This window comes from Callithrix jacchus, chromosome X (genome assembly GCF_049354715.1).
Source record: "Callithrix jacchus isolate 240 chromosome X, calJac240_pri, whole genome shotgun sequence".
Classification (NCBI taxonomy): Eukaryota; Metazoa; Chordata; class Mammalia; order Primates; family Cebidae; genus Callithrix; species Callithrix jacchus.
This window is the reverse complement of record NC_133524.1, coordinates 22523017-22549602: the sequence shown is the minus strand read 5'-3', so window position 1 is coordinate 22549602 and position 26586 is coordinate 22523017. Positions and strand designations below refer to the sequence as shown.

The window sequence follows — 26586 nt, the reverse complement described above, 5'->3', positions numbered from 1 at the left end:
AGGGTCTTACTGTGTTGCTCCAGCTGTTAATACTTTTTTTAAACAATGGAGGAGGGGATTTTCCTGTAAACTCAGAAGAATTCCGAAATCCAGAGTGTGATGCTACCTAAGTGCTTATGTTTATGAATCAAGGAATTTTGTAGCAAAAGACTGGATTACCAATTAGCTTTCTTTGTTGTCATTTTCAAAATTTTGTTAAGGATTTCAATAGGAGATATGTATTTATAGTTTTAACACCAGGAAATGTAGTAAGTTTAGAATCCCCTAGAGAACAAGAAAATCACCATAATCTGCTTCCATCTGGTGGCAGGAGTGCACAGTGCAGCCAGAACTATTTCATCAACTTTAAGTTGATGCTGGGGGGAGAGGCGGGGAAATAACCAGTCTGTGTCTCCATCTGGTGGCAGCAGCTCATAGTACAGCAAAAGACCAGGGCTGATAACTCATTCATTCCCAACAGATGACAGGTCAACTTAGAAGCTTACTGCTTGAAAGAACATAATCCAATGATGCCACGCTATCCTTAATAGATTCACATTTCAACAATGTGCGTTCAGATTTCAAAATATGCAAATTTTAGAGAGTTTTGAAGAAAAAACTGTTCAGTAACTTACCTGTGTAAAATATTTCCCATCCTGTTTCAATACTTTCATTGAGAGGTCAAGAATCAGTCTGAGAAACTCCCATGTGGAATCTGAATGTTTAAAAAAACAAGTTTCATAAATATGGGTTTGTATGTATCAACAACATCTGAAGTAAAATATTCAAATACTCAATACCAAAAGAAGAAGAAAAAGAGCCACGGGTCTAAGACTCACTATTCAAAGAGTTTGTTCATGAACAATAGTGTAACTGATTTTGGCTGCCAAAATCAATGTGCATCCACCTAGCACTGCTCTCACGATACCAACAGATTCGACACAAAGGCAGTGGCTGAAACCCGAAAGAAAACTGCTTTAAGTCAGGGGGAAAGCAGCAACATCTTGAGAGAGATTCAAAGAGTCTGCAAACTCAGCAGGAACTTGAGTTTATAGAAAAAACATGAACTAGCTGTGATTTGGAGCATAAGGTTTGAGAAAAGGAATAATCTCTGCTGTTGCTTAGGTAAGTGACCAGTTCGTCCCAATACAGGCTGGAAATCACATAAGTAAATATATTATCAAACGATTTACTGTCTCGATGTAATGAGTCATTTTACTTCATTTTTCTTTCAAATCACTGAGTTAGTTCACTCATTTAGTGGCAGAACAGGAACTGAAGTCAAATCCAGTCATCTTTCCACCATGGATATTAATTTAACTCCCTTTTTTAAAAATGTGAGAGAACTAGACAATCTTGAAGATCCTTTCACTCTCACATGGTGCCAAGCAAAACATTTCCATGACAGATATCTTGGTTTTAAAAAAATATAAATCTACCTTCTTCTGGAGACGTGGATATTGGAACAGCTGTCAAATCATTAATCACATAATCAAATTCTCTCCCTTCTTTGGCGTACCTCTTCAGTACCGGAATACAGTCTTCTATTAGAACCTTCCAGAAAGAACAGGAATAGATGAGTGAATCAACATGTGGATGTAGTTAAAACAAAAAACGCTAGTAAAGGAAGGAGAAAAAAATGCTGAGTGGGGGTTTATACCCACAGCATCTGCTACAGGAACCAAAAAACTTTCATCTATGTCTGTTAATAGCAAAAATTAAGTGCTTACCATATATGCTTTATACGCCTTCTCATTTCAATGAAGCAACAACCCTAGAGGTACTATTATCATCCCCATCTTACCAATGCAGAAACAAACTTGAGGTGTTATCCAGCTCAGCCATGGGCTCCCAATAAGCAACAGCTCCACGAAGTATACCTGGAAGCCAACTTCATCCTTTCATCTCTAATCTATACTGCCTCTGCTACCGCTATCTGTATCATTTTAATTTTTTTTATTTTTTAAATGAATAAACTATTTTTTTAAAACTTTCTGTAGGGATAAGATCTCACTATGTTGCCCACACTGGCCTTGAACTCCTGGGATCAAGCAATCTGCCTGTCTCAGCCTCTCATAGTGCTGGGGTTACAGGCATGAGCCACCATACCCAGCCTGATTTTTCTTTTACACTAAGCACTGAAATGACTTCATGGTTTATGGATTTATTTTTATATCTTACTCAAACTATTAACATGTTGTTTCTCAATTTTCTCTAACGCTTGGGCTACTGTTTATAAAGCTATATGTAACAGCTTCCACCATCAGAGTCAATAAAGACTCCACCTGGAATTCCTATACGGATCATATACAGTTAATACAGGTAAGAAGTTTGAGGTCTGCCGTATCTTTGAAGTACTGAGGCTCTATGCTGGGGACACGTCTGGATATAAGCAACACCCTGAACTAAACAGGAGTTTCTGTTATCTTTTAATTTTCTAAGTCCAAAAAAAAACATGTTCAAGTAAAAGAAAAATCACAAAGAATAGTCAGAAATCAATAGTTTAAGAGTTTGCCAGGCCAGGTGCAGGAGTCCAACACCTGTAATCCCAGTAGTTTGGGAAGTTGAGGGGCGTGGAATACTTGAGCCCAGGAGTCCAAGACCAGCTTGAGCAACATGGTGAAAGCCCATCTCTAGAAAAAATACAAAAATCAGCTGGGCCTAGTGCTATGTGCCTGTAGTCCCAGCTACTGAGGAAGCTGAGGTGCAAGGGTTGCTTGAGCCTAGGAGTCTGAGGCTGCAGTGAGCCATGATTGTCACACCACTGCGCTCCAGTCTGAGTGACAGAGCAACACCTTGTCTCAAAAAAAAACTTCACCACAATTCCCTTAGATAACCTATCCCATGTTATTTCTCATGCTTCTTCCTAAAGACTCAAAATTATAATATTAAAACACTGGGATTTTTTTTGTCCTATTGTTTTATAACTTGCCTCGCTTAATGCATTATACACATCCAACTATGGAAAGACACAGGAGGTACCAACACCACAGCTACCTTCAATCCACATATTAATCCTGTTTGATAATCTCATATTTCCATATGTTCACACAGATTCTTACAAATACTTATACACAAACGCAAACACATCATTTGCAACTTGAACATTTTCACCTAACATCTCTCCAGGTAATGATAACACACATTTTAAAAAATAAAGCATTCCACTAAAAACGTTATTTCTGTCGTCATTGCCAAGCCTTGGCCACTACAAGCACAGCTATAATAAACCTTGTAGTGACACCTTTATAACTGTGGGCTTGGTACTCAAACACAGGGTAGAAGCCATGTGTTTTGGTTTTGACAGCAATTCACACTCCACGAAGCAATGCACATGGGCACCTGTCTCCTCCTCATGCCCTCCCCAGCATGGGATATCACCCATCTAGTAAATTTTGCCAAGTCTGTTGCTGACGTTTTCACAAGAACTTCCTAGGACACTGACATGGGTGACTGTCTTGTGGTACTTTTTAGAGGTTATTTGCCTTCCATCTTCTGAGAAATACCAGTTCATATCCTTTATACCTTTTTAAATTTAGCTAACTTCACTTCTAAGCTGTAGGGACTCTTTGCATTATTCAAGGGATCAACTCCCAGTCATGTTTGTTACCAGTCTTTCTTCCAGTCTGACATTGGCTTGGTAATGAAATAATACCATCAACAATTTGAGTGTCCTATCTTTAAGAGATTTCCCAACTCCAAGGTTAAGTACTCTAAATTGTCTTAAATGTATTAGTTTTTACACTTAGAGCCTAAGTCACCAAAATTCCTACTTCTATGGTTGGCTAACTTGGTTCTCATGCAGATGGATAACTCTATACCAGCATCGCACATTAACTCAACTAAACCTTTTCCCAAGTCAACTGAAATGCATCTTAGACCATATTAGTAGTGTGTAGGAATACATACTCAGATATGTTCAAGTTCCTGTGACATTCCCAGCTCCTTGGGTATTCCTTTCATACTTCCTATTTGATTACTATGCCTTACAGTATATTAACAACAAATAGAATGTATTTTGCTTCACGCTATGATTCTTTTTTTAAGTTTTCTTGGCTATTCTTAGATTTTTTTTTTTTTTTTTTTTTTGAGACGGAGTTTCACTCTTGTTACCCAGGCTGGAGTGCAATGGCGCGATCCCGGCTCACCACAACCTCTGCCTCCTGGGTTCAGGCAATTCTCCTGCCTCAGCCTCCCAAGTAGCTGGGATTACAGGAACGTGCCACCATGCCCAGCTAATTTTTTGTATTTTTAGTAGACACGGAGTTTCACCATGTTGACCAGGATGGTCTCGATCTCTTAACCTCGTGATCCACCCGCCTCTTCTCCAAAGTGCTAGGATTACAGGCTTGAGCCACTGTGCCCGGCCCTTTTTTTTTTTTTTTGAGATGGAGTCTCACTCTGTTGTGCAGTGACACAATCTCGGCTAACTGCAACCTCCGCCTCCCGGGTTCAAGTGATTCTCTTGCCTCAGCCTCCTGCGTAGTTGGGACTACAGACTTGTGCCACCATGTCCAGCTAATTTTTGAATTTTTAGTAAAGGAAAGGTTTCACACCATGTTGGCCAGGCTGGTCTCGAATTCCTGACCTTGTGATCTGCCTGCCTCAGCCTCTCAAAGTGCTGATTACAGGGGTGAGCCACTGCACCCAGCCTATTCTTAGATATTTTTACAAATAAACTTTAAAATCAGTCGGTCTAATTTTAAACCCCTCCCCACTCCTTGGGATTACTCATAATTAATTGGGAAGAAATAGACATTGTTCTGTTACTTTTTTTTTGGAGACAGAGTCTTGCTCTGTCACCCAGGCTGGAATGCAGTGGTGCAATCTCAACTAACTAATCTCCGCCTCCCGGGTTCAAGCAATTCTCCTGCCTCAGGCACCTACCACCATGTCTGACTAATTTCGTATTTTTAGTAGAAACAAGATTTCACCATGTTGACCAGGCTGGTCTCTAACTCCTGACTTCAAATGATCTGCCCACCTTGGCCTTCCAAAGTGCTGGGATTATGGGTGTGAACCACCACACCCAGCCTGTTCTGTTCTTTCAATACAAGAAATATAGCATGCCTCTCCACATATTCAGACTTTGACATCTTTCAATGAGATCTTAACATAATTCATACCAGTCTCACAATACCATTCTTGTTAAACATATTCCTAGGAATTTAACACTTGATTACTTTGAAAGGAAAGGGGTGGGAAAGAAATCCTATTTAAACGATTTAGCATTTAGTATAGAGAAAAAGATCTAGGCTGGCTTTATCCATTTTACCAAATTCTCATTAATTCAAATAATTTTCTATATATGTTTTCTGGATTTTCTAGTATTCATATCATCTGTAAATAGATTATTTATAGTGTTTTCATCTTTCTACTTTACTCTCAGCTGCCTCAAAAAAAACAATGTTGAAAAAGATAATAGGCATCCTCATCTTGTTCCTATTTTCAGTGGAAACAGCTTTTGCTATCTATTATATTTTCTATTTTTCCATTTACCATAACCTAAGTTTCTATTATCTTCAGGTAGTTTCACAGCTATTGCAATTTCATTTTATTCAAGTAATTTTTTTACTTTTATTTTAGATTCAGGGAGTACATGTACAGGTTTGGTACATGGATATACATATATATGTATATATGTGTGTGTGTGTATGTGTGTATATATATATTTATAAATATAAATATATACATAAATATATATATACACACACACACACACATACACATATATTTATTTATTTTGAGACAAGAGTCTCGCTCTGGAGTGCAATGGCTGGATCCCTGCTTACCTGCAACCTCCACCTCCCAAGTTCAAGCGATTCTCCTGCCTTGGCCTCCCATGTAGCTGGGATTACAGGCATATGCCACCATGCCCGGCTAATTTTACATGGGTATATTGCACGAGTTTTTATCAAAAATGACTGCTAAATATTCTCAAATTCTTTGTCATCTGTTATTTTCCTCCTTTAAATTATTCATGTAGTGAATTAACTTGACAGATTTCTTAAAATTCAAATCTTTACACTTCTAAGTGAATCCTACTTGAGCATAATATAGAATTCTTTAAGTTGCCAGATTTCGCTTATTATTTTACTTGGAAATTTTGTACATATGTAAAAGCAATCTTCAGTTTTGTGTACTACTTGATTTTCCTATTAAGGATTTCTTTTCCTTTTTTTTTCCTGAGACAGTCTCGCTCTGTGGCCTGGGCTGGAGTGCAGTGGCATGATCTCAGCTCACTGCAACCTCCGCCTCCCGGATTCTAAGCAATTCTCCTGCCTCAGCCTCCAGAGTAGATGGGATTACAGATGCCCACCACCACACCCAGCTAATTTTTGTATTTTAAGTAAAGACAGGGTTTCACCACATTGGCCAGTCTGGTCTCAAACTCCTGACCTCAAGTGATCCACCCGCCTTGGCATCCCAAAGCGCTGGGATTACAGGCTGAGACACCACGCCTGACCTTACTTTTAAGGTATTCTATCATTATAAAAGTAACAGGGGGCTTTAGAATATATTTTTTTAATATTAACCTGTAACTGTGTTTTTCTTTTTTTTTTTTTTTTTGCCAATCAGTTTGAGCTTATGAGGTTAGCCTTGAACTGATGACCTCGCCTTCATGAGCACCATGACCTCCAGCGGGAGCCACTTTGGACCCCGTAACTGTGTTTTTCAAATACACAGCTGCAAAGACTTGGTATCTTTTTAAAGGTAGCATTTCTCTTTTTCTTATAGAGCAGAATTTTTTTATTGTAAGTCGGCTGACAGGACACTCCCCCAACCCATTTAGGCCCCATATCTTTTTGTTCCTTTTGAGATAGTTTCGCTCTTGTTGGTCAGGCTGGAGTGCAATGGCCCAGTAGCTGGGATTACAGTCATGCACCACACCCAGCTAACTTTGCATTTTTAGTAGAGACGGGTTTCTCAAGCTGGTCTTAAACTCCTGACCTCAAGTGATCCGCCCACTGTGGCCTCCCAAAGTGCTGGGATTACAGGCGTGAGCTACCACGCCCAGCCCAGGCCCCATTTCCTCAAGATGAATTATTCAGACACAGGGCCAACCAGTAGGCACGAAGCGAGTGGACAGAGAACTCAGTGGTACTTGCAGGTCAGAGCATTAGCCACAGCTTCCGGCAGGAAGCCTGCATTGTGGGGTGTCCTTGCTGATGTGGGTTGTCAAAGTACTTAGTATTGTGCTGTTTAGGAGCAGGAAATTCTCAGGAGCCACATGTCGTTTGTCACAGTGCAGCTCACTCAGCTTAGCAAAAGTCATCCATGTGCATGACAGTGTTTCTGAAGGGGATCAGTGCCTTCTTGCCATAAGCCTTGACCTTGGGGTTGCCCATTACTGCAGAGTCAGAAGACAGATTACTGAAATTGCCAAGGACCCTCTGGGTCCATGGGTAGACCACCTGGACCCTGCTCCTCAAATGGTGCTGGGAAAACTGGATATCCCTACACAGAAGAAACTAGATCCCCATCTGTCATCACATATAAGGATTAAACACTTAAATTTAAGATCCAAAACTACTAGAAGGAAATGAAATGCTTCGGGATGTTGGGCTCCACAAAGATTTTATGGGTCAGACTTTGAAAGCATAGGCAAACAAACAAACAAAAAAGACAAAATGGGACTACATTAAATTGAAGAGCTTCTGCACAGCAAAGGAAAAAAATCAGAGGAGACAATCCACAGATGGGAGAAGATAGTTTACCCTTGAACAACATGGGTTTAAACTGAGAGGGCCCACTAATGTGAGGATTTTTTTTGTTTTTACCAAACGGATGGAAAATACATTATTCTCGGAATGTGAAACCCGTATACAGAGAGACAACTTTTCACCTAGGTGGGTTCCAAGGGCCAACTGTGGGACTGGAGTATGCACAAACTTACACATTTCCCCATGTATATGAAGGGACGACGATTTGCAAACTAGTCGTCTGACAAGAGACTAGTATCCAGAATATACAAAGAACTTACAGCAAAAGGGAAAAAAAAATCAGCCGGGTGTGGTGGCCCAAGCCTGTAATGCCAGCACTTTGGGAGGCTGAGGTGAGCGGATCACCTCAAGTCATGAGTTCGACACCAACCTGGCCAATGTGGTGAAACCCCATCTCTACTAAAAATATAAAAATTAGCTGGGTGTGGTGGCAGGTGCCTGTAATCCCAGCTACTTAAAGAGGCTGAGGCAGGAGAATTGCTTGAACCCAGGAGGCAGAGGTTGCAGTGAGCCGAGATCACACCATTGCACTCCAGCCTGGGAACAAGAGTGAAACTCTGTCTCAAAAAAAAAAAAAAAAACCATCCTATGAAAATGTAGGCAAAGGAGCCAAGTATGGTGATGGCTGTTGTCCCAGCTGCTCAAGAGGCTGAGGTGGGAGGACTGCTTGAGCCCAGGAATTCGAGGACAGCCTGGACAACATGGTGAGACCCCCTCCCCATCTCTACATAATGTAATTAGGAGACTTCATTTTATAAAAAGGGGCAGAGGGGAACAAAAAAATAGAATAAACATTTCTCCAAAGACATATATATGCCAATAGGCATGTGAAAAAATGTTCAACATTACTAATCATCAGGGAAATGCAACTCAAAACCACCATGAGACATCATCTCACTCCAGTAAGAATGGCTATTACTAAAAAGACAAAAAATAACAAAGCTTTACATGGATGCAGTGAAAAGGTAACTCTTAGACACTGTTGGTGGGAATGTAAGTCAATACAGCCATCATGGAAAACAGTATGGAAGTTTCTCGAAAAACTAAAAATAGAACTACCATAGGATCAGGCAATCCCACTACTAGGTATTCAAAGGAAAGAAAATTAGTATATCAAAGGTACACCTGCACCCACGTGCTTATTGCACTATTCATAAATCAAGATATAATTTACAGTAGCATTTAATGGCCAAGGGGCTTCCCAACCAGGAAGGGAAGGTGGCGGCTGACCTCTCTTCTCACCCAACCCCACAGGCAAAAGAACCCTACCCACCTATCTTTTTGGTTTTGAGACAGAGTGTCGCTTTGGTCACCTAGGCTGAAATGCAATGGCGCAATCTCGGCTCACTGCAACCTCCACCTCCTGGGTTCAAGCAATTTTCCTGCCACAGCCTTCCGAGTAGCTGGGATTACAGGTGCCCATCAGTGTGCCCAGCTAACTTTTGTATTTTTTAGTAGAGACACGGTTTCACCATGTTGGCCAGGCTGGTCCTGAACTCCTGACATCAGGTAATCCACCCGCCTCTGCCTCCCAAAGTGCTGGGATTACAGGCATGAGCCACTGTGTCTGACTTTTTCCACCCGCCTATCTTTAAGATAACTCTTAGCCTCAGGAATATTCTAGGTTCCTCTTGGTGGTTGTGCTGTTCCAGAGAGAAGGTAGATGAGGAAAGAGGATGCACAGGTACCAACTTCCCCCAAGTTCTGCTTCAAATAAGAAGACTGCTTTTCCCTTGCCTCAAGGGTCCAAATGACTTGGACACCATATGCCTTTGGTGCTCTGTTTTTGGGTCGGCTCTCAGGCCAAGAGCTTCTTTTCAGAGGCCATTAGCAAATCTTCCCACTTATATTTGGCCTCTAGTTACAAAAGTCAACAACTCCACTGTATTGCTGTTTAGGGTTTGCAGTGCTTTTTTTTTTTTTTTTTTTTTAACTTACATTTATGTAAAACATATAAGGAAATAAAAAAAGATATATATGGAGATAGATTCCTCTAAGTTACCCTATAACCTTGAATAAATTCCATTTACACCCCTAAGCTCTTCATCCATGGAATAGAAATATTGCCCACTGGGTACAGGTGTGAGGATTAAGCACTGCAGGCAGAGGGTCTGTCCCATTATTGGTAAACAGTAACTTTGAGCCCATTGTGAAATAATTCTGCCATAGCTCAGAAGAACCTAATTCTCCCTCCCCTTTTAAGCTTTCAAATAGTACAACCTTAATTATATCTTCCTGTTTTGTCAACACAATCACAATTGCATTTGATGTGGATATACTTCCTTTCTCCACTTAAAAAGTAACATCTGCATGCCATGCAAATAAATTTAGGTAAGATGGGGGGTGGGGGTGTAATTTACATATTAAAGAACTTGCCTAAATTGCTTATAAGTCTGGAGACATACATTTAGGATCCCTTTGGCCAGGAGCAGTAGCTCATGCCTATAATCCCAGCAATTTGGGAGGCCAAAGTGAGTAGACCTCTTGAGCTCAGACTTTTGAGACCAGCCTGGGCAACATGGCAAAACCCCACCTCTACCAAATACACAAAAAAATTAGCCAGGTGTGGTGGCATGTGTCTGTGGTCCCAGCTACTCAGAAGGCTAAGTTGGGAGGATCACTTGAACTGGGAGAGGCAGAGGTTGCAGTGAGCTGAGATCACGACAAAAAAGAAAAAACAAATCCTGTTAAAATATGGTATTGGCTTGGATATCCTGCCCTAACAAGTACTGCATTTATGGCCAGTGAACATATGCATCCTCAAAATGCAGCCCAAAAGGTATCCTATAAATCATGAGTCACCTTTTAAGTACAGTAGAATTTAGAACAAAAAAGAAGCAACTGTTCCTACCTCAAACATTTTAATCATCTAGATCTACCAATTAGACACTTGGTAGATCTAGACCCTCTGAAAGACCCAGGCTCAAAGACATCATTCAGAATAGAGAGATAAAAAGGTACACGACATCTGGGTTTTTTTTTCCCCCCTTTCTTGAGACAGGTCTCTTTCTGTCATCCAGGCTGGAGTGCAGTGGGGCAATCATGGTTCACTGCAGCCTCAACCTCCCCGGCTCAAGTGATCCTCCCCACTTAGCCTCAAGAGTAGCTGGGACAATAGGTACATACCACCACACAGCTAATTTTTTCTGTAGAGATGGGGTTTTGCCATGTTGCCCAAGCTGGTTTTGAACTCCTGGGCTCAAGTGATCTGCACACCTCAGCCTCCTCAAGTGCTGGGACTACAGCTGTGAACCACCATGCCTGGTCACATGACATCTTCTATAAGAATTCATTTTATTCAATTCAGAGAATCTGGAGTTGGTGCTTTCCCATCATGGGTACACATGCACCCTAAATACAAATATACGTGTATCTCGCACAAAGAGACAGGTGATGTACTTATCTTCTCAACCAATTGTATTAAAAGCTGTTTTAAGAAGGCACAATTTTGATGTATTATAATTCTGATCAACTTAAATCAATTATATTATCAGTTGACTTAAAACTACATTATCCAGAAAACATAATTACCTGATAACAGTCTCCTTTAAGATTGTCTAAGACATCACCACACGTTTTTCGCATATATTTCTTACATCCATCAATCACCATTTGGTCAATGTCCGAAACAGGTTAAGGAGAATTTGGGTATATCAAAGAATTCTGAAAGAGTAACACTTTAAAGAAAGGGTTAAGACAAACAAAGGTTTTACAAATACTAACTCGGGTATTACAAATTTAACAAAACGATGAATTAAGGCAGTGATTTTATTTTCACACCAAGGACACTCGGGCTCAATCTTCTTTTCTCCTTATGAGATGGCTTTATGGAAGCCATTTCGGAAACTGCTGAGCAGCAGACACAGTATCAAAGTCACTTGCTCTTTAATCCTCAACTAGGGAGATTATTTGTTTTTTTGAGGTGGAGTCTCACTCTGTCGCCCAGGCTGGAGTGAAGTGGCACAATCTTGGCTCACTACAACCTCCACCACCTCGGATTCAAGCGATTCTCCTGTCTCAGCCTCCCAAGTAGTTGGGATTACAGGTAGCTGCCACCACACCCGGCTAATTTTCTATTTTTTAGTAGAGACGGGGTTTCTCCATGTTGGTCAGGTTGGTCTCGAACTCCTGACCTCAGGTGATCCACCCGCCTTGGCCTCCCAAAGTACTAGGATTATAGGCATGAGCTACTGTGCCTGGCCGATTATTTCTTTGTTGATGGCCACATAAAAGGGTACTGTTACTAAGATGCCTGTTCAAGGCAGTCTAGGTAATACATCTGCCTCTAGTACGTGATAACATTAATTTGAGTTGAGACCCTAAAGGAAGGAAGGAAACAAAAGAAGCCCACTGAACTTGCTCTCTTATTTGACAAAGGATATCTCTACCATAGTGACCATCTTTGGTTTTAGTTTGACTATTTCACACAATATGCCCCCATCTCCGCCTCCCAGAATGAGTACATCTTTGCCAGTGTAATCTTCTTTGCCGCTGCCCATGATGGCCCGGGTATACGCCAAATCACTCTCTGCCAAATCTAGGGAGGAGAAACAGAAATCCAAATGCTGAGTCTACCTAAACACACAAACCACTTGGCCTTACCACACTAGAAAGTGCTGGGATCTAGCCCAAAATGTAAATTTTTCAATCTTTAAAAACTGTGAACAATATATAAGCTTTTTTTCCCACTGAGGACTTTTTCCATCAATGCTCATCATTTGACACCTAATACAAATGGACATTAGTCAGTAAGAAGAAAATCCAGCCTTGGAAATGTGCCAATATACTGAATAATTAAAAGCAATTACATCTTTATAAATGTAATAATGATGTCTGTGAGCTGCTTCAAAATAATATGACAGGGACAAAGTGGACTGGGGTTTAGGTAAAAGAAGACTGGCTAGGAGCTGATAATTATTCACGCTCGATGGTGAGTACATGTGGGTTCATCACACTACTTAGGTTTGAATTTTTCTGGGGGGGAAAAAGGCTTTTTTTGTTTTCTGGGTTTTTTTTTTTTTGAGATGGAGTCTTGCTCTGTCGCCAGACTGGAGTGCAGTGGCGCGATCTCTGCTCACTGCAACCTCCGACTCCTGGGTTCAAGCAATTCCCCTGCCTCAGCCTCCTGAGTAGCTGGGACTACAGGTGCGTACCACCATGCCTGGCTAATTTTTTATATTTTAGTAGAGATGGGGTTTCACCATGTTAGCCAGGATGGTCTCGATCTCCTGCTCATTATCTGCCCGCCTCAGCTTCCCAAAGTGTTGGGATTACAGACGTGAGTGACTGTGCCCAGCTGGTTTTTGTTTTTTAAATAACCAAATGCATTTTCTTTTGGAATACAATCCCAATACTCATCACTAAGGAAGCAATGTCAAGACAAAGTTTATGTGAAAGCGCAGACCATCCCCAGATTAACGACATAAATGTGCATCTCAAAAACCAGCAGTGTCAAAAACAAACTTGAACAAATCCACAATAGCAGTAACTGTCAGGAAAACACCATCATGCAACACATCACCACTTTGTCATGCAATCGGGGCAGGGATGGAATACTTACTAACATCCCCACTGAGGATGAGAATATTTCCAAACTGTTTTGAGTGTAGAATTTTTATGTTTTGATAAGGCGAGTCTTCGTCATACACCACTTCATCTATGTCATATTCAACCAGGCGACCATCTGCGGTGGGCCAATATCTGTCAATGGCTCCTCCTCGAACTATGGGTGGTAATCTAGAAAAAGAGAAAACCAGAAATGTACCTTACTAGAACACTGCCTTGCGAGTGGACCTGGGATGAAGAGAGTGCGAAAGAAAGCCACATGACTGCAGACTCTTGACAAGCACAAAACGAATCCAAAGCTTGGACTTTTAATTTTATATAATCATGGCCACCACCAAATGTTGACAACTATTGTACAGTTTACTTTTTTAAAAATCCTGTCACGCTTCAGATTTTCTCTAATAAAAAGCTGAAGGAGAAGATGGTCACTGCACACTTCATACTTCAAATGCTCCAGCAGTATCTGTCTCTTCGACTATCTACATAACCATATTCACACAGGTTCACACAGGTATGATATGGTTATCTAGTACAGAGTCCATCTTCAAATGTCCCGTTATCCCAGTTATGTCCTTTATAGATGTTCTGCTCTTGAATAAAGGTTCATACACTGCATTTCCCTTTTTTTTCCTTTTTTATCCTCATGTAACATAGAATTTTTTTTCCCTAGTATGTTTCATGACGATATCTCAAAGTACAGACCAGGTATTCTGGAGAAAAATGACTTATGTGGATTTACCTGATAATCTCTCACCCTTCATGGTTAGAGTCAGGTTGACATATATTACACAAGCATCACATCAGGAACACAGATGTGTACTTGTCCTATTATTGGTGATGCTAAGTCTGTGATCACTTGGTTAAAGCGGTATTCACGGGATCTCTCCATTTGCAAAGGTATCTTTTCACCCTTTAAAATTACTAAGCAGACTGTGGGGTGGTCCTCTGAAACTGGGTAAAAGTCCCGACGACCCCACAACAAACTTTTACCAGTGGCTTTAGCACCTAGAAAATTCTGGCCTGATCTAGTTACTACTGGAGTAGCTGCAAAATGATGATTTTCTCATTCATTCTTTTGTAAACACCCAGTATTTTTGACAGGATGAATGTACTAGAAGGTACCAGCAGAGGACACTAAATGACAGGGAAAAAAAGACCTGGAAAAGGAGCTTGGCAAATCTAACCTAAACACAAAGAAAATGAGAACTCACTGCATACATAACATAACCATGTGAGTCATGTGCTCTCAAACACGTTAGTGTTCAACATTAAAATGGCATGAAGTACAGCTATAGACACCTAGAATGCTGGGATATGCAGCCTGACCTACAATCTTATGAGTCTCTTTCCCTTCCCTGCTCACCAGCTTCCAAGAGTACAGTCTAAACCTGTTACAAGTGAAGGAGGCTTTCTATGAGGAAATACTAATATCTATAAAAAACACTGAGATTGAAAAGGCACACTCCCATAAATTCATGTAATCCTAACAACTCTTGATTTAACCACTTCTTCACCTTCCATGTTAACAAATTCAGCTTTCGGACTGAGGAATTCCAGAGGGTTTTTAAGTTGTAAAATGTGAAGCACAATCAGGACAACCCCTAGAGAGCAGACAAACAGGACTTGGAGGAAGCCTTTTCCACCCCTGGCTGCCGGTGGGGAGTGAGGTGAGAGTGAACCACCCATGGCACTGGACGAAGGTGCCGAAGTCACTCACTTTCAGGGTAGGAAGACTACCCTCTCTGCTTGACAGCCAGTCAGCTACAGGCAATTACCTCACTATAGACAAACCCATTAAAAATAAACTGTGCCTTGGCTAAGGTGAAGTTGGGTCAATAGTGCCTTGGTTAAGGTGAAGAGTTCTTTTCTACATTGGAACATTATGGTTTTTAAAGACTGGCAAAGAAAGAAGGATTTTAACAGGATGTGAAAGCCATTACCTTGATGAGGTGCTCAACCTAGCATTAAAGTGCATCTCCCTATAATGGGCTACCAGGAGGTACTATGGAGCCCCTGCCAAACTCCTTTCAACCTTCACTGCTGAAAATTGAAACTGGATTATACCAATTCAGGTAGATTATAGCCCAGGCCTCAGGTATACTGTGTAAATTGCAAGGATCTTTTAAAATGAAAGTTAATTTATGTGATCTTGTTTTCTTGTTCCTTTTCATTTGAAAGTAGAAAACAAAAATGAATTCAAGTACATCCCACAGCTTCTTAGTCAAAAATTCAGATTTCACTCATCAAAGGGGAATAATTTCAGATCATGTTACCGGGTTATTTGCTAATGAGTTAATCTCTAACATTTAACCTCTGATCTTCATTCTCCAAATTAGAATTATAAAGTATAGCAATCCTTGTCCTCTTGAGACCAATAGCAAAGGTATTCCCAGTTTCTAGCTCTCTTCAACCTTATTTTATGAAGATAATTAAAACTGTGACAAGTATAAGCAAGGTATTTTGAAGATCTAAAGCTTAACTCCACTCTGACTTAGAAAATTCCTATACCAAAAAAAGGAAACAATCAAACTTCTCATGATGAAGCCCATAAATGTATTGTTTACTCACTCCTAGAGGTAACTAATAAAAATCAGACCATATTTTGATGTGGACCAATTCATTATCATCAAGTTAAGACTCTGACAGTGGGGAACCTCTTCATTGCAAATGGGTACAGATAAGGAAAACCCTGCAAACAGGAAAAGATGAAAGAAATGTCCAAAAAGTGGTATGGGTATACGGGTGTGGATGTGTTTTTAAAGGAAGGGGAAGGGTGGGAGACATGGCTGGGGACCCTCAACTGAGCCTGAACGAGATAAAAGAGTCTGAGTCCTCTAACAGATCTCAAAGAAGTAGACAAGTTCTGTACTGTGTCCTCTTCATTTTCAGTTTCCTGCTTTCCTCTCTAACTACAGGTTACAATTACCTAGTTATCTTACAATATCTTATCTTACAATAACAATTACCTAGTTATCTTATACCTGCTCTGGAGCTTTCTTATGGGCTGATCGAACTTAGCATGGTGAATAATTAGGTACTTAAAGATCTTAACACTTGCCAGTAAGAATTCCCTCTTCTGGAGAAACCTATATTCCAGTTGGTCATCAGTGAGCAAGTCCCTTTGTGTCTGTCTCTGCAACTATGAGGTTAATTTTATGAGCAAGGGACAGGCCTTCTATGCCTTAAGACCTGATGAGCCATCAAGGGAGGGTAAGAGTAAACTGTCCTGCAGTTAGTTACATGCTGTGTATTCAAAGCACTTCTTAATTCCCATGATGAACCAGACCCTAGTTCCTTCCCAGAAATGTCAAAACTGCATTCTTTGAAAATCTGACGCCACTGGCAAACGTTTTTAACACTGTCCAACAGAAATTTTGATAATGAAAATGTTCCGTAGTTGTACCGTCCAACATGGTACAACTAACTACTACCTACTGTGACTAAGGAACTGAATTGTGTATTTTAATTAACTTTAGCCATGTGGGGCTAGTGCCCATCTCACTGGATAGGGAGATTCATTTCCCTCATGATCACTTGAAAATAACGCCTATGGCAGCTTAAGATTGGTGGTCTATCAATTCTTAGTATCTTGGAAAGCTTTCCTCTTTGATAGCCTTGTGGCAAATTTTCTTATCACCCCACCCTGTCAGAAGTCTCCTAAAATTGCCTAACTTTACTCTGGGGACTAAAACCTGAAGCAGAAAAAGTGACCTTTTCTCTTTCCTGGAAGTCAGGAGTTTTCTAGCTCCCTTTGATGAGGCGGCAGCTCTACCTGGATCTCCACTCTATGTAGTTCCGACTCCTTTCAGTTGGTCCATATATCCTTTCTGCCTTTATTTCATTTTACCCAGCATTTGTGTGTGTGCACCCATGCACATGTGTGTTCATACACTGCTTTTGGTGTGAGGGGCCCAGCAGTTCGGTTCACCATGTTGCCAGAAGCAGGTGCTGATTTTGATCTTTTCCATATCTTAAGCAGACACTACCCAGGACAACACTGCCATTCTGAAATTTTTTTTTTTTTTTGGAGACAGTCTCGCTGTGTCACCCAGGCCGGAGTACAGTGGTATGATCTTGGCTCACTGCAACCTCTGCCTCCTGGGTTCAAGCCATTCTCATGCCTCAGCCTCCCAAGTAGCTGGAATTACAGGCATGTGCCACCACACCCGGCTAATTTTTGTATATTTAGTAGAGATGATGTTTCGCCATGTTGGCCAGGCTGGTTTTGAACTCCTGACCTCAAGTGATCTACCCACCTCGGCCTCCCAAAGTGCCAGGATTACAGGTGTGAGTCAACACGCCCAGCCACCTCTGATTGTTTCAATTGATTAAATATAAAAGGATATTCAAGAGTGCACTCACCGTTTCACCCGTCCAGTACTATCCTGACTCAATTCTTTCATTCTTTCTTCTACTTTGTTCAAAATCTACAATTAAAAGAAAAATCAATGGACTTGTAGAATAAGCTTCATGGAACAGCTAAATTACAGACCTAATGACTGAGGCCGTGTTGACAGAGCTGTGCAATACTGATCTGTCCCTCCTCCTACCCTCCAGCAGCCCAAAGGCCTGGCCCAATTCCACTTTCCCATATCAACTATCCCCCTTCATGTTGCTAACCTAACCTTAGCATAAGGTTGCAACAAAATAATATGGAAGAGGAAGGCTAAAGGGTACTGCGACTATAAAATCCTGGTTAAAGGTTTTCTATTCCCTCCGGTGGAAAGTAAGATTACTCATAATCAGGCAGTTAAAAGGGACACTGACACCAGGTTCCTAAAAACAACTAAACAACTACTTCTATTCTGAAATCACTCATGTGGAGGGAGGAAAGTTTAAAATTAAGTTAACTGGAAAGTAAGCAATGAAGAGAAAATCATTTTAATACTAAGCTAAGCAGATAGTATGATCTTAAACACTGAGTAAATGCAAGTGAAAAACCAACACTGTCGATCTCTTCTTTGCCTTGCGCGTCACCGTCGTAACTCTGAAGGTCCAGCAACACCAATCCATGTGGGTAAATTCTCAAATTGGCAAAGCTACAAAGGAAAATATAATTTTAAGGTTAAGAATTATATCAGTGCAGTCCCAAAAAAAACAAAAAAACGAAAAACCAGATGTCACCCAATTAGGAGAAAAGACCACTGCTCTTTATTTCCCTAGAAGTATAGAGTTAACCTTCTTATTTTCTTACTAGGGCTTCTTCTTGGGGGGAGAAGCTACCAATCATTTGTGGAAGATTTAGAGGACATTACCAAATGCTAAGGTTTTCAAAACTGGTTCCTGGGCCCAGAAAGTGATTCAGTAGCAGTTCTGTGAATCTAGTTTTTAAAAAGGTTCTCTAGGTAATTTTGCAGGTTTAGTAACTACTGCTTTAAGAGGAAAGGAGTATGGAGAAGGATAAACTAGTTTCTCTCAATTAACCTTCAGAGTTCAAACCAGACCCATTTTTTCCTAACTGCAGGCTAGTGGTAGTAAATTAATTTAGTAGGCACTCTGCAAAATCCAGACCAACTGCCTGCAAACCTAATCCATCCCACAGTATGTTTTTGTAAAGCCTGCAGGCTAAGTAAGAATGGTTTACATTTTTAAAGAGTTTTTTTTTAAATGTGACAGGAACCTTTACACATATCTTTACAGAAAGTGTTCGGACCAGCCCTGTTATTTTTAAATTGAAATAAACATATTTGAGTGTATCACATGCACTAAGATGTATTTGATAAACTTTTGCTTCAGTTATACACATGTATTTGATTTTTTTTTTTTTTTTTTGAGATGGATTCTCACTCTGTCTTGCCCAGGCTGCAGTGTAGTGACATGATCTTGGCTCACTGCAGCCTCCACCTCCTGGGTTCAAGTGATTCTCCTGTCTTGGCTTCCCGAGCAGCTGGGACCACAGGCATGTGCCACCACACCTAATTTTGTATTTTTAGTAGAGACAGGGTTTCACCATGTTGGCCAGGCTGGTCTCAAACTCCTGACCTCTGGTGATCTGCCCACCTTTGCCTTCCAAAGTACTAGGATTACAGGCGTGAGCCACCGCACCCGGCCTATGCATGTATTTGTACTGCATTTACACAGACGTGTATTTCCAAGGTTATGACTACCTCCTCCTATAAACAGGTAAAGAAATGTTTGAAAACTACTATATTCAAAGATGAATTCTGTTCAGAGAATACAGACAGTATGCTTGGATGAAAAAATAAAACTAAAAATAACAAGCTAGACATGGTGGCACACACCTGTAGTTCCAACTACTTGGGAAGATGAGGCAGGAGGATTCCTTAAGCCTGGGAGTTTGAGGGTGCAGTGAGCCATTATCGCACCACTGCACTCCAGCCTGGGTGACAGAGTGAGACCCTGTCTCTATAAAAAATAAAAATCGGGCCGGGCGTGGTGGCTCATGCCTATAATCCCAGCACTTTGGGAGGCTGAGGTGGGTGGATCACAAGGTCAAGAGATCGAGACCATCCTGGTCAACAAGGTGAAACCCCGTCTCTACTACAAATACAAAAATTAGCTGGGCATGGTGGTGAGCACCTGTAGTCCCAGCTAGTTGGGAGGCAGAGGCAGGAGAACTGCTTGAACCCAGAAGGCGGAGGCTGCGGTGAGCCAAGATCGTGCCATTGCACTCCAGTCTGGGTAACAACAGCGAAACTCCATCTTGAAAAAAATAATAAAAAAAAATAAAAATCACAAAACTACTTAATTGTTCACCTTCAGTCCTTAAGTGACCTCAAAAATCAAGTACATGCCCAGTCTCCACAAATTCTTCTACACCAGAATGAGAGGATCATCTTTCCTTCCCCGTCCTTTACCAGCAGCAGAGAGGAGAGAGGGAAGAAATAATAGAGAAATAGCATCCCCTTTATCCACTTGGGTGGTTCTAGCATGAACCCAGAGAATGCTGGAAGGCAGAGTCAAGGATTAAGGTGCTTCTAAGGATAAAACCAGAAATAGAGGAGGAAAAATATGCTGGGGTGAGAATAGAGAAGCTAAATAAAGGTGGCTCAGGTCCTTCCCTCAAGCCCATGTGTGGGTAGGAAAGGTGAGGTTTCAGGACAGGCACCTCGGGGTGAGTACTAGGTTTACCAAGTGACAGAGGAAGACCAATGGAGAAAACTCTTAAAAACTAAGCTGGCCAGGCACAGTGGCTCATGCCTGTAATCCCAGCACTTTGGGAGGCTGAGGCGGGTGAATGGGTTGAGCCTAGGAGTTTGAGACCAGCCTGGGCAACATCATGAAACCCCGTCTCTACTAAAAACACAAAAATTAGCTAGATGTGGTGGTACATGCCTGTAATGCCAGCTACTCAGAAGGCCGAGGCAGGAGAATTGCTTGAACCCAGGAGGCAGAGGTTGCAGTGAGCCAAGATTGCGCCACTGCACTCTAGCCGGGGCATCAGAGCAAGACTTGGTCTCAAAAACAACAAAAACGTAAGCATGTTCATTTGGTGGGGTTTTTTCTTTTTGTTTATTGCTTTTCAAAGCAGTTTCCAAACAGCTCGTCACTCAAAAACCCTTCCTGGGAAGAATTCTATGCCTTCTGTACAACTGGAATTAGTGTCTATGGTAGAAACTTCAATAATTGTCATAGAGAAGTAGGCAGGGCCCAGCTGCAAAGGCGTTTACGAGATAAGAAAAAGCAAAATTTTTCACCTGGGACTGGCTGGGAGCCTGCCACCACCAGAGGTTGTGGAGTGATGAGTTCCAATTTGCTGTGGTCCCCAAAGGATGGACCACACAGTAAGAACAGTGAGAGGCGGCAGGTACAGGGAAGGTGTAGAAAGTTAAAAGCTCCTCTTCAAAGTTTCCCTTCTTTTTAAAGAATAATAATAAATGTTAGAAATAATAAGTTTTTTTCAAATACTAACTTTCTTCACAGCCTTCTTGCTTTCTTGCTTTTTGCTAATAACTCTGTTAAGCCCTATCTTATGTAGCTGTCAGAAATAAAAGAATAAGTACATTCTATGTCCTTGTACTTTAACCAAGATATTTGTGCGAGACATGCTCAGACACATAGTACATTCTATGTCCTTGTACTTTAACTAAAATATTTGTGCTAGATGTGCTCACAGGCATCTCCCAGCTCGCAGCCTATGCCCTTTCCTTATTTAGGAAGGTTATTCCTTTTCTAAGTCCTCTTGCAAGCAACTTCTTCTTTTCCTTTGTTCTCCATTGCCTTTACCTATTTAGAAAAGTTGTAAGCTGTTAGCCAAACAGGTTCAATTTCGATTGTGAAGTCTGGTTCCAACCAACAGATAGCAGACACAGCAGTAAAGTTCCAATGCATAAAAAATAAATATGCTTGCCTTTCCTTTGTTCATTGTGCTTTTGTAGCAAGATAGCTGATGAACAGCATCCTTTCTGCAGAAAGTAAAATTGCCTTGCTGAGAAAACTTTTTGTCTGAATGCTAATTTTTCCTTGCAGTACCTAGGAACAAGCATTCTATCTCTAACAGAGGGGCTGAGTGTAATCCTGCAAGAGTCAGAAGGCTCTAGGGCAGCTGCAGCCTCTGCTTCCAGGAAACCATCCATCAACTGGGTCAGACCAGGGTAAAGAAGGATACAGGAGAGAGGAGGGTTTGGTGGTGGTGCTCAGATGGGTCACCCCTGAGGAAGAAATCATCATCTTAGATACAACTGAGGTACCTTCTAAACACACAGGGAGGTTTGTTACATAGAAATACTAGTCTGGGCTTGGGGGAGAAGGCGTAAGGATGTCTTTGAGGGTTATCAAGATAGAGAACAGCAATTAATGCAACAGAGGTGGGCCATGGAGACTTATAGAGAGAATAATGAAAGGGGTAGCAAGCTCAAAAAGTACAGGTTTCCCTCATCTCACAGCACTGCCCTCTACGTCTCTGGAACATCATGGTGGTTGCTACTTTTTTCTTTAGTGGAGAAACAAAGGAAGAGAAAGTGGGACATTAAGGAAGCCAGTGGAATTCTAGTACTGGGTAACCACTGAGGTTATAGAATAAAAGCCATTGAAAATACCCCATCCTGGAGCTCACATTTTTATTTATTTTATTTTTATTTTTAAAGGTTATTTGGGGAATCGGTGGTGTTGGTTACATAAGCAAATTCTTTAGTGGTGATCTGTGAGATTTCAGTGCACTCATCACCTAAGCACTATACACTGCCCCCTATTACATTTTTTAATTAATAGTGCAAATTATTAAGAATATTAACTAGTAGTTTTACATACTAAGCCAGTCCAGATATAATACAAACCAAGATTTAAGAAAATACCAAGAGCTCAACGCACTGGTTTCTTGTTATCAGTCATTTCTTAGTTTAGGTTTTCTTCTGCATTTTACCATGGTCTGTAGTAGCTGATAATCAATCATAATAGTGCTACTCAAAGTGTGGTCAACTGTCCAGCAGTATCAGCATCCCCTGGGAGCTTCCTGGAAATGTAATATTTCCCTGCCCCAGATCCACTTACTGTATCAGAAACTCTTGCAGTAGGGGCCCAGGAACCCATGTCTTAACCAAGTCTGAATCATTGCCTGCCATTGCAAACTGCTCATGCCACCAGGGGTTCTTAGTCCTGGCCCCATAGAACCACTGGGGCTTTGGAAAAATCCAAATATCCAGGCCCTGGGGCCTCAATTTCTGGGGAAAATGCCTGGGCATGAGTGTTTCACGAAAGCTCTCCAGAAACAGAGAAGGGACTTGGGATCCCCCAACCCCAATTAACACATTTATTTCCAGAAATACCAGGCTCTAGGAGCCAGGAAGATGGCAAAGCACTGCTTGAGGCTCTGTGCGGGCTGCCCCTGAGGCCCTGCAGTGCTCCTGCTGGCCACCCTAGCACAGACACCTGCAGCCTGCACCCACCCTACTTCAACCTGAGCAAGGACACCTGCAGCTCATCATCCTGCAGCAAGAAGGCCCTGGTGTGCCCCCTACGGGGCTTCTGCTGCCAACTAGTGGGGACTCACAGGTGGCAGGCACCCCAACCAATCCAACCATCTGGACCTCACCCCATCTGATATCCATCCCCACCCACTCTGATATCCCTCTGACAGAGAGACCTGGGAAACACTAAGTTAAGCAGCATCCTATGGTAAAAATCTTACTCCAGGGACTTAAGAGGCTGAGTTCCACCATAAACTTTTTACTTGAGGGAGTTGACCTACCGCTTGCCATGAGCCCAGTGAGCGACCCTGTCCCTGTCTGCTCCTGTCTTACTATTATGCTAAAGTCCCCACCAAGAGCAGGGCTCACCGGCCACTTCAGGGTGCATACATTAGCAGGAGGCCTCATACTCCCCAGGTGCGGACCTGTAATGACACTCACCTACCTCATGAATTATTCCTGTTACTCCCTTCAGAACCTTATCTGTGGCTACCCTTGGAGGAGTCAGCCACAGAACTTTTCCTGGGCTGTCTCCCTTATGCCCACTCTGGGCGTAAGTCTTAACAAAACACTTGTCTGGGAAACACGCTTAGCCTCCTGTCAATCTCTGACCTTAAGAACCTGTAGTAGGTAACACTCCCAGGAGATTTTGATGTGCAGCTAGGGTTGAGAAGCACCAAGTCCCAGCCTCATCCTGAAAGATGTCAAAGGAGAAAAAAAAACGACAGACACCACCCCCACCCCCACCCTCCACTCTGTCACGTCTCTGCTCGTAAGTAACCAGATCTGAAGAACAGCACTGGAGACTGCTCACCTGCCATTCTTGTTTGTGTAGGTTGCTAAGTAGCCATGGTCCTGCCAGGTGTGCACTGACTCCGCCATCCCCTGCTCCTGGAAAATGGACTGGAGGCCTTTTAGAATGGTCTCACCATCAGCTGGAGAACAAGGGGAAGAAGGCAAAATGGTCAGGAAGAAAAGTTCAGAAAGAAAGACAAGGAGGCACAGTTTGAGGACAAACGAACAAAAATCCTCAACAAAGTTGTCAGTGTCACATATCCCTTGTCATGAGCTATAAACATTCTGCACCCTGCAAGGAAAGGCGATGTAGACCGCCAGGTTACATGATGGTAAGAAGACAAAAACCGATCACAAATAGCTGTACCAAGGATGTAGACATACTCAGCCTAGAGACAGCGTAACAAAATATTCACACGAAGCAGAAATTAAAGAAATGCAAATAACGCAAGTACAACAAATGAGGTTCCAGTTTAGGTTAAAAAAATTAGTAAGGACACAAGGTACTAGAAAAGGGATACCTGTCCGCTGCTGATGAGCTGTCATAAAAATGACAAGCTTTTTTTAATTCATATTTTTACAACAAGGATGTGCTTTTGTTTTTGTTTTTGTTTGAGACAGAGTCTCACTTTGTCATCAGGGGCCAGGCTGGAGTGCAGTAGCTCGATCTCGGCTCACTGCAACCCCCACCTCCTGGATTCAAGCAATTCTCCTGCCTCAGCCTCGTGAGTAGCTGGGACTACAGGCGTGTGCCACCATGCCCAGCTAATTTTTGTATTTTTTTTAGTAGAGGAAGGGTTTCACCATGTTGGCCAGGACAGTCTCGATCTCTTGACCTCGTGATCTGCCCACCTCAGCCTGCCAAAGTGCTGGGATTACAGGCGTGGGCCACCGCGCCCAGCCAAGAATGTGCTTTTATAACTGGAAAAAAATATTCAACAGTAATGCTCAGTGCTCAGTAACATAGTTCTAAATGGTAGAAACTGGACAATGATTCTATATGGGACAATCTGCTGGCATGTCGGTCTCCCCACCCCACCCCACCCCACCCCCATGGTGCCAGAAGCCAATCCTCCTATCTCCCATCCTGCCCACTGTCCTAATCCCAAAAGTGCCATCAGTGTTCCCAGGTAGAACTAAGGCCAACCTTACGGAAAGTATATTAATCTCTGCAGGTTCACTTGAAGCCAGGATCTTCAAGAACATCCAATATTACAATACTTAGAAAAAGGGGTAAATGTAATTCGTTCTTCTGTAGTTCCATCTACAAAGCAGGCATTCCCTAATAAAGGTAAAACAAAGAACCAAGATATAACAAGAGGAATTGCTTTTTTTTTTTAAGATGGACTCTCAGTTTGTCACCACGCTGGAGTGCAGTGGTTGCTCACTGCAACCTCCACCTCCCAGGTTCAAACAATTCTCCTGCCTCAGCCTCTAGACACACACACCACCATACCCAGCTAATTTTTGTATTTTTAGGAGAGACGGGGTTTCACCATGTTGGCCAGGATGATCTTGATCTCCTGACCTCATGATCCGCCTGCCTCGGGCCTCCCAAAGTGCTGAGATTTCAGACGTGAGCCACCGTGCCCGGCCAAGAAAGTACTCTTTATCGTCCCACCAGCCCTGTGAAGGCTGGCTCCTGTGAGGGGAAAAACAGCCTGTAAAAGTATCAAAATGAAGCATCTCTGTGACCTGAATAGATGTAAAAGAAAAAGCAAGCAGTCACAGCTGATCACAGTGTGGTTTGCCAGGAAAATTACATTAGAATTCCTGCCATAAACTAAGTAGTACCGAAATTAGAACTGGGAAGTTAAGCATTTTTTCACTATGCATAAAGACTCTATCTCTAGTGACTCAGAACTGTGTTCCCATGACCACTGAATGAAGGCTACAAATGGGGAGTTTAGAAGCCAAATTGGACAGATATGTCTTATTCTGGCCTGCACAGGCTTTTTTTATTTTTTGAGACAGGATGTCTCTCTGTCACCCAGGCTGAAGTGCAGTGGCATGATCTCGACTAACTGCAACTTCTGCCTCCCCGGCTCAAGTGATCCTCTTGCTTCAGCCTCCCAAGTAGCTGGGACTACAGGTGTGAACCACCACGCCCAACTAATTTTTGTACTTCTTTTGTAGACACGGAGTTTTACCATGTTGCCCAGGCTGTTCTCAAACTCCTGAGCTCAAGCGATCCACCCGCCTCAGCCTCCCAAAGTGCTGGGATTACAGGTGTGAGCCACCACACCCAGCACCTGAACAAATTTTTTTAAAGTGTAAATTAGGGCTGGGCACGGTGGCTCACACCTGTAATCCCAGCACTTTGGGAGGCAAAGGCAGGAGGATCAAGAGATCTGGAGTTCAAGACCAGCCTGGCCAACATGGTGAACCCCCATCTCTACTAAAAATACAAATATTAGCTGGGCGTGGTGGCATGTGTCTGTAATCCCAGCTACTCAGGAGGCTGAGTCAGGCAAATCACTTGAACCTGGGAGGCAGAGGTTGCAGTGAGCCCAGATCATGCCATTGCACTCCAGCCTGGGTGACAAAGACTCCATCTCAAAAAAAAAAAAAGTATAAATTAGCTGCCACTTAAAAATCAGAAGATTTCACTCTCTCCTACTGTAGTGGGTATAATGGTGGCACCAAAAAGATATACC

The 26586-nt window shown here is 42.1% G+C and overlaps 1 protein-coding gene across 4 annotated transcripts in view; it reads right to left on the bottom strand.

Moving 5' to 3' along the window:
• SMS (spermine synthase) overlaps nt 1–26586 on the bottom strand; it is a 70602-nt gene that overhangs the window by 9105 nt on the left and 34911 nt on the right. For all 4 annotated transcript variants that reach the window (XR_013531439.1, XR_013531440.1, XM_008989075.5 and 1 more), the window contains exons 2-9: nt 23949–24069; nt 18214–18307; nt 17631–17695; nt 13264–13439; nt 12086–12240; nt 11235–11324; nt 1419–1533; nt 615–694 (exon numbers count right to left, since the gene is read on the bottom strand). Coding sequence is in view for 2 of the 4 variants with exons in the window: in XM_008989075.5 (XP_008987323.3) it covers nt 615–694; nt 1419–1533; nt 11235–11324; nt 12086–12240; nt 13264–13439; nt 17631–17695; nt 18214–18307; nt 23949–24069 (896 nt within the window). In the remaining 2 variants the exon portion in view is untranslated. The remainder of the gene's footprint in view (nt 1–614; nt 695–1418; nt 1534–11234; nt 11325–12085; nt 12241–13263; nt 13440–17630; nt 17696–18213; nt 18308–23948; nt 24070–26586) is intronic.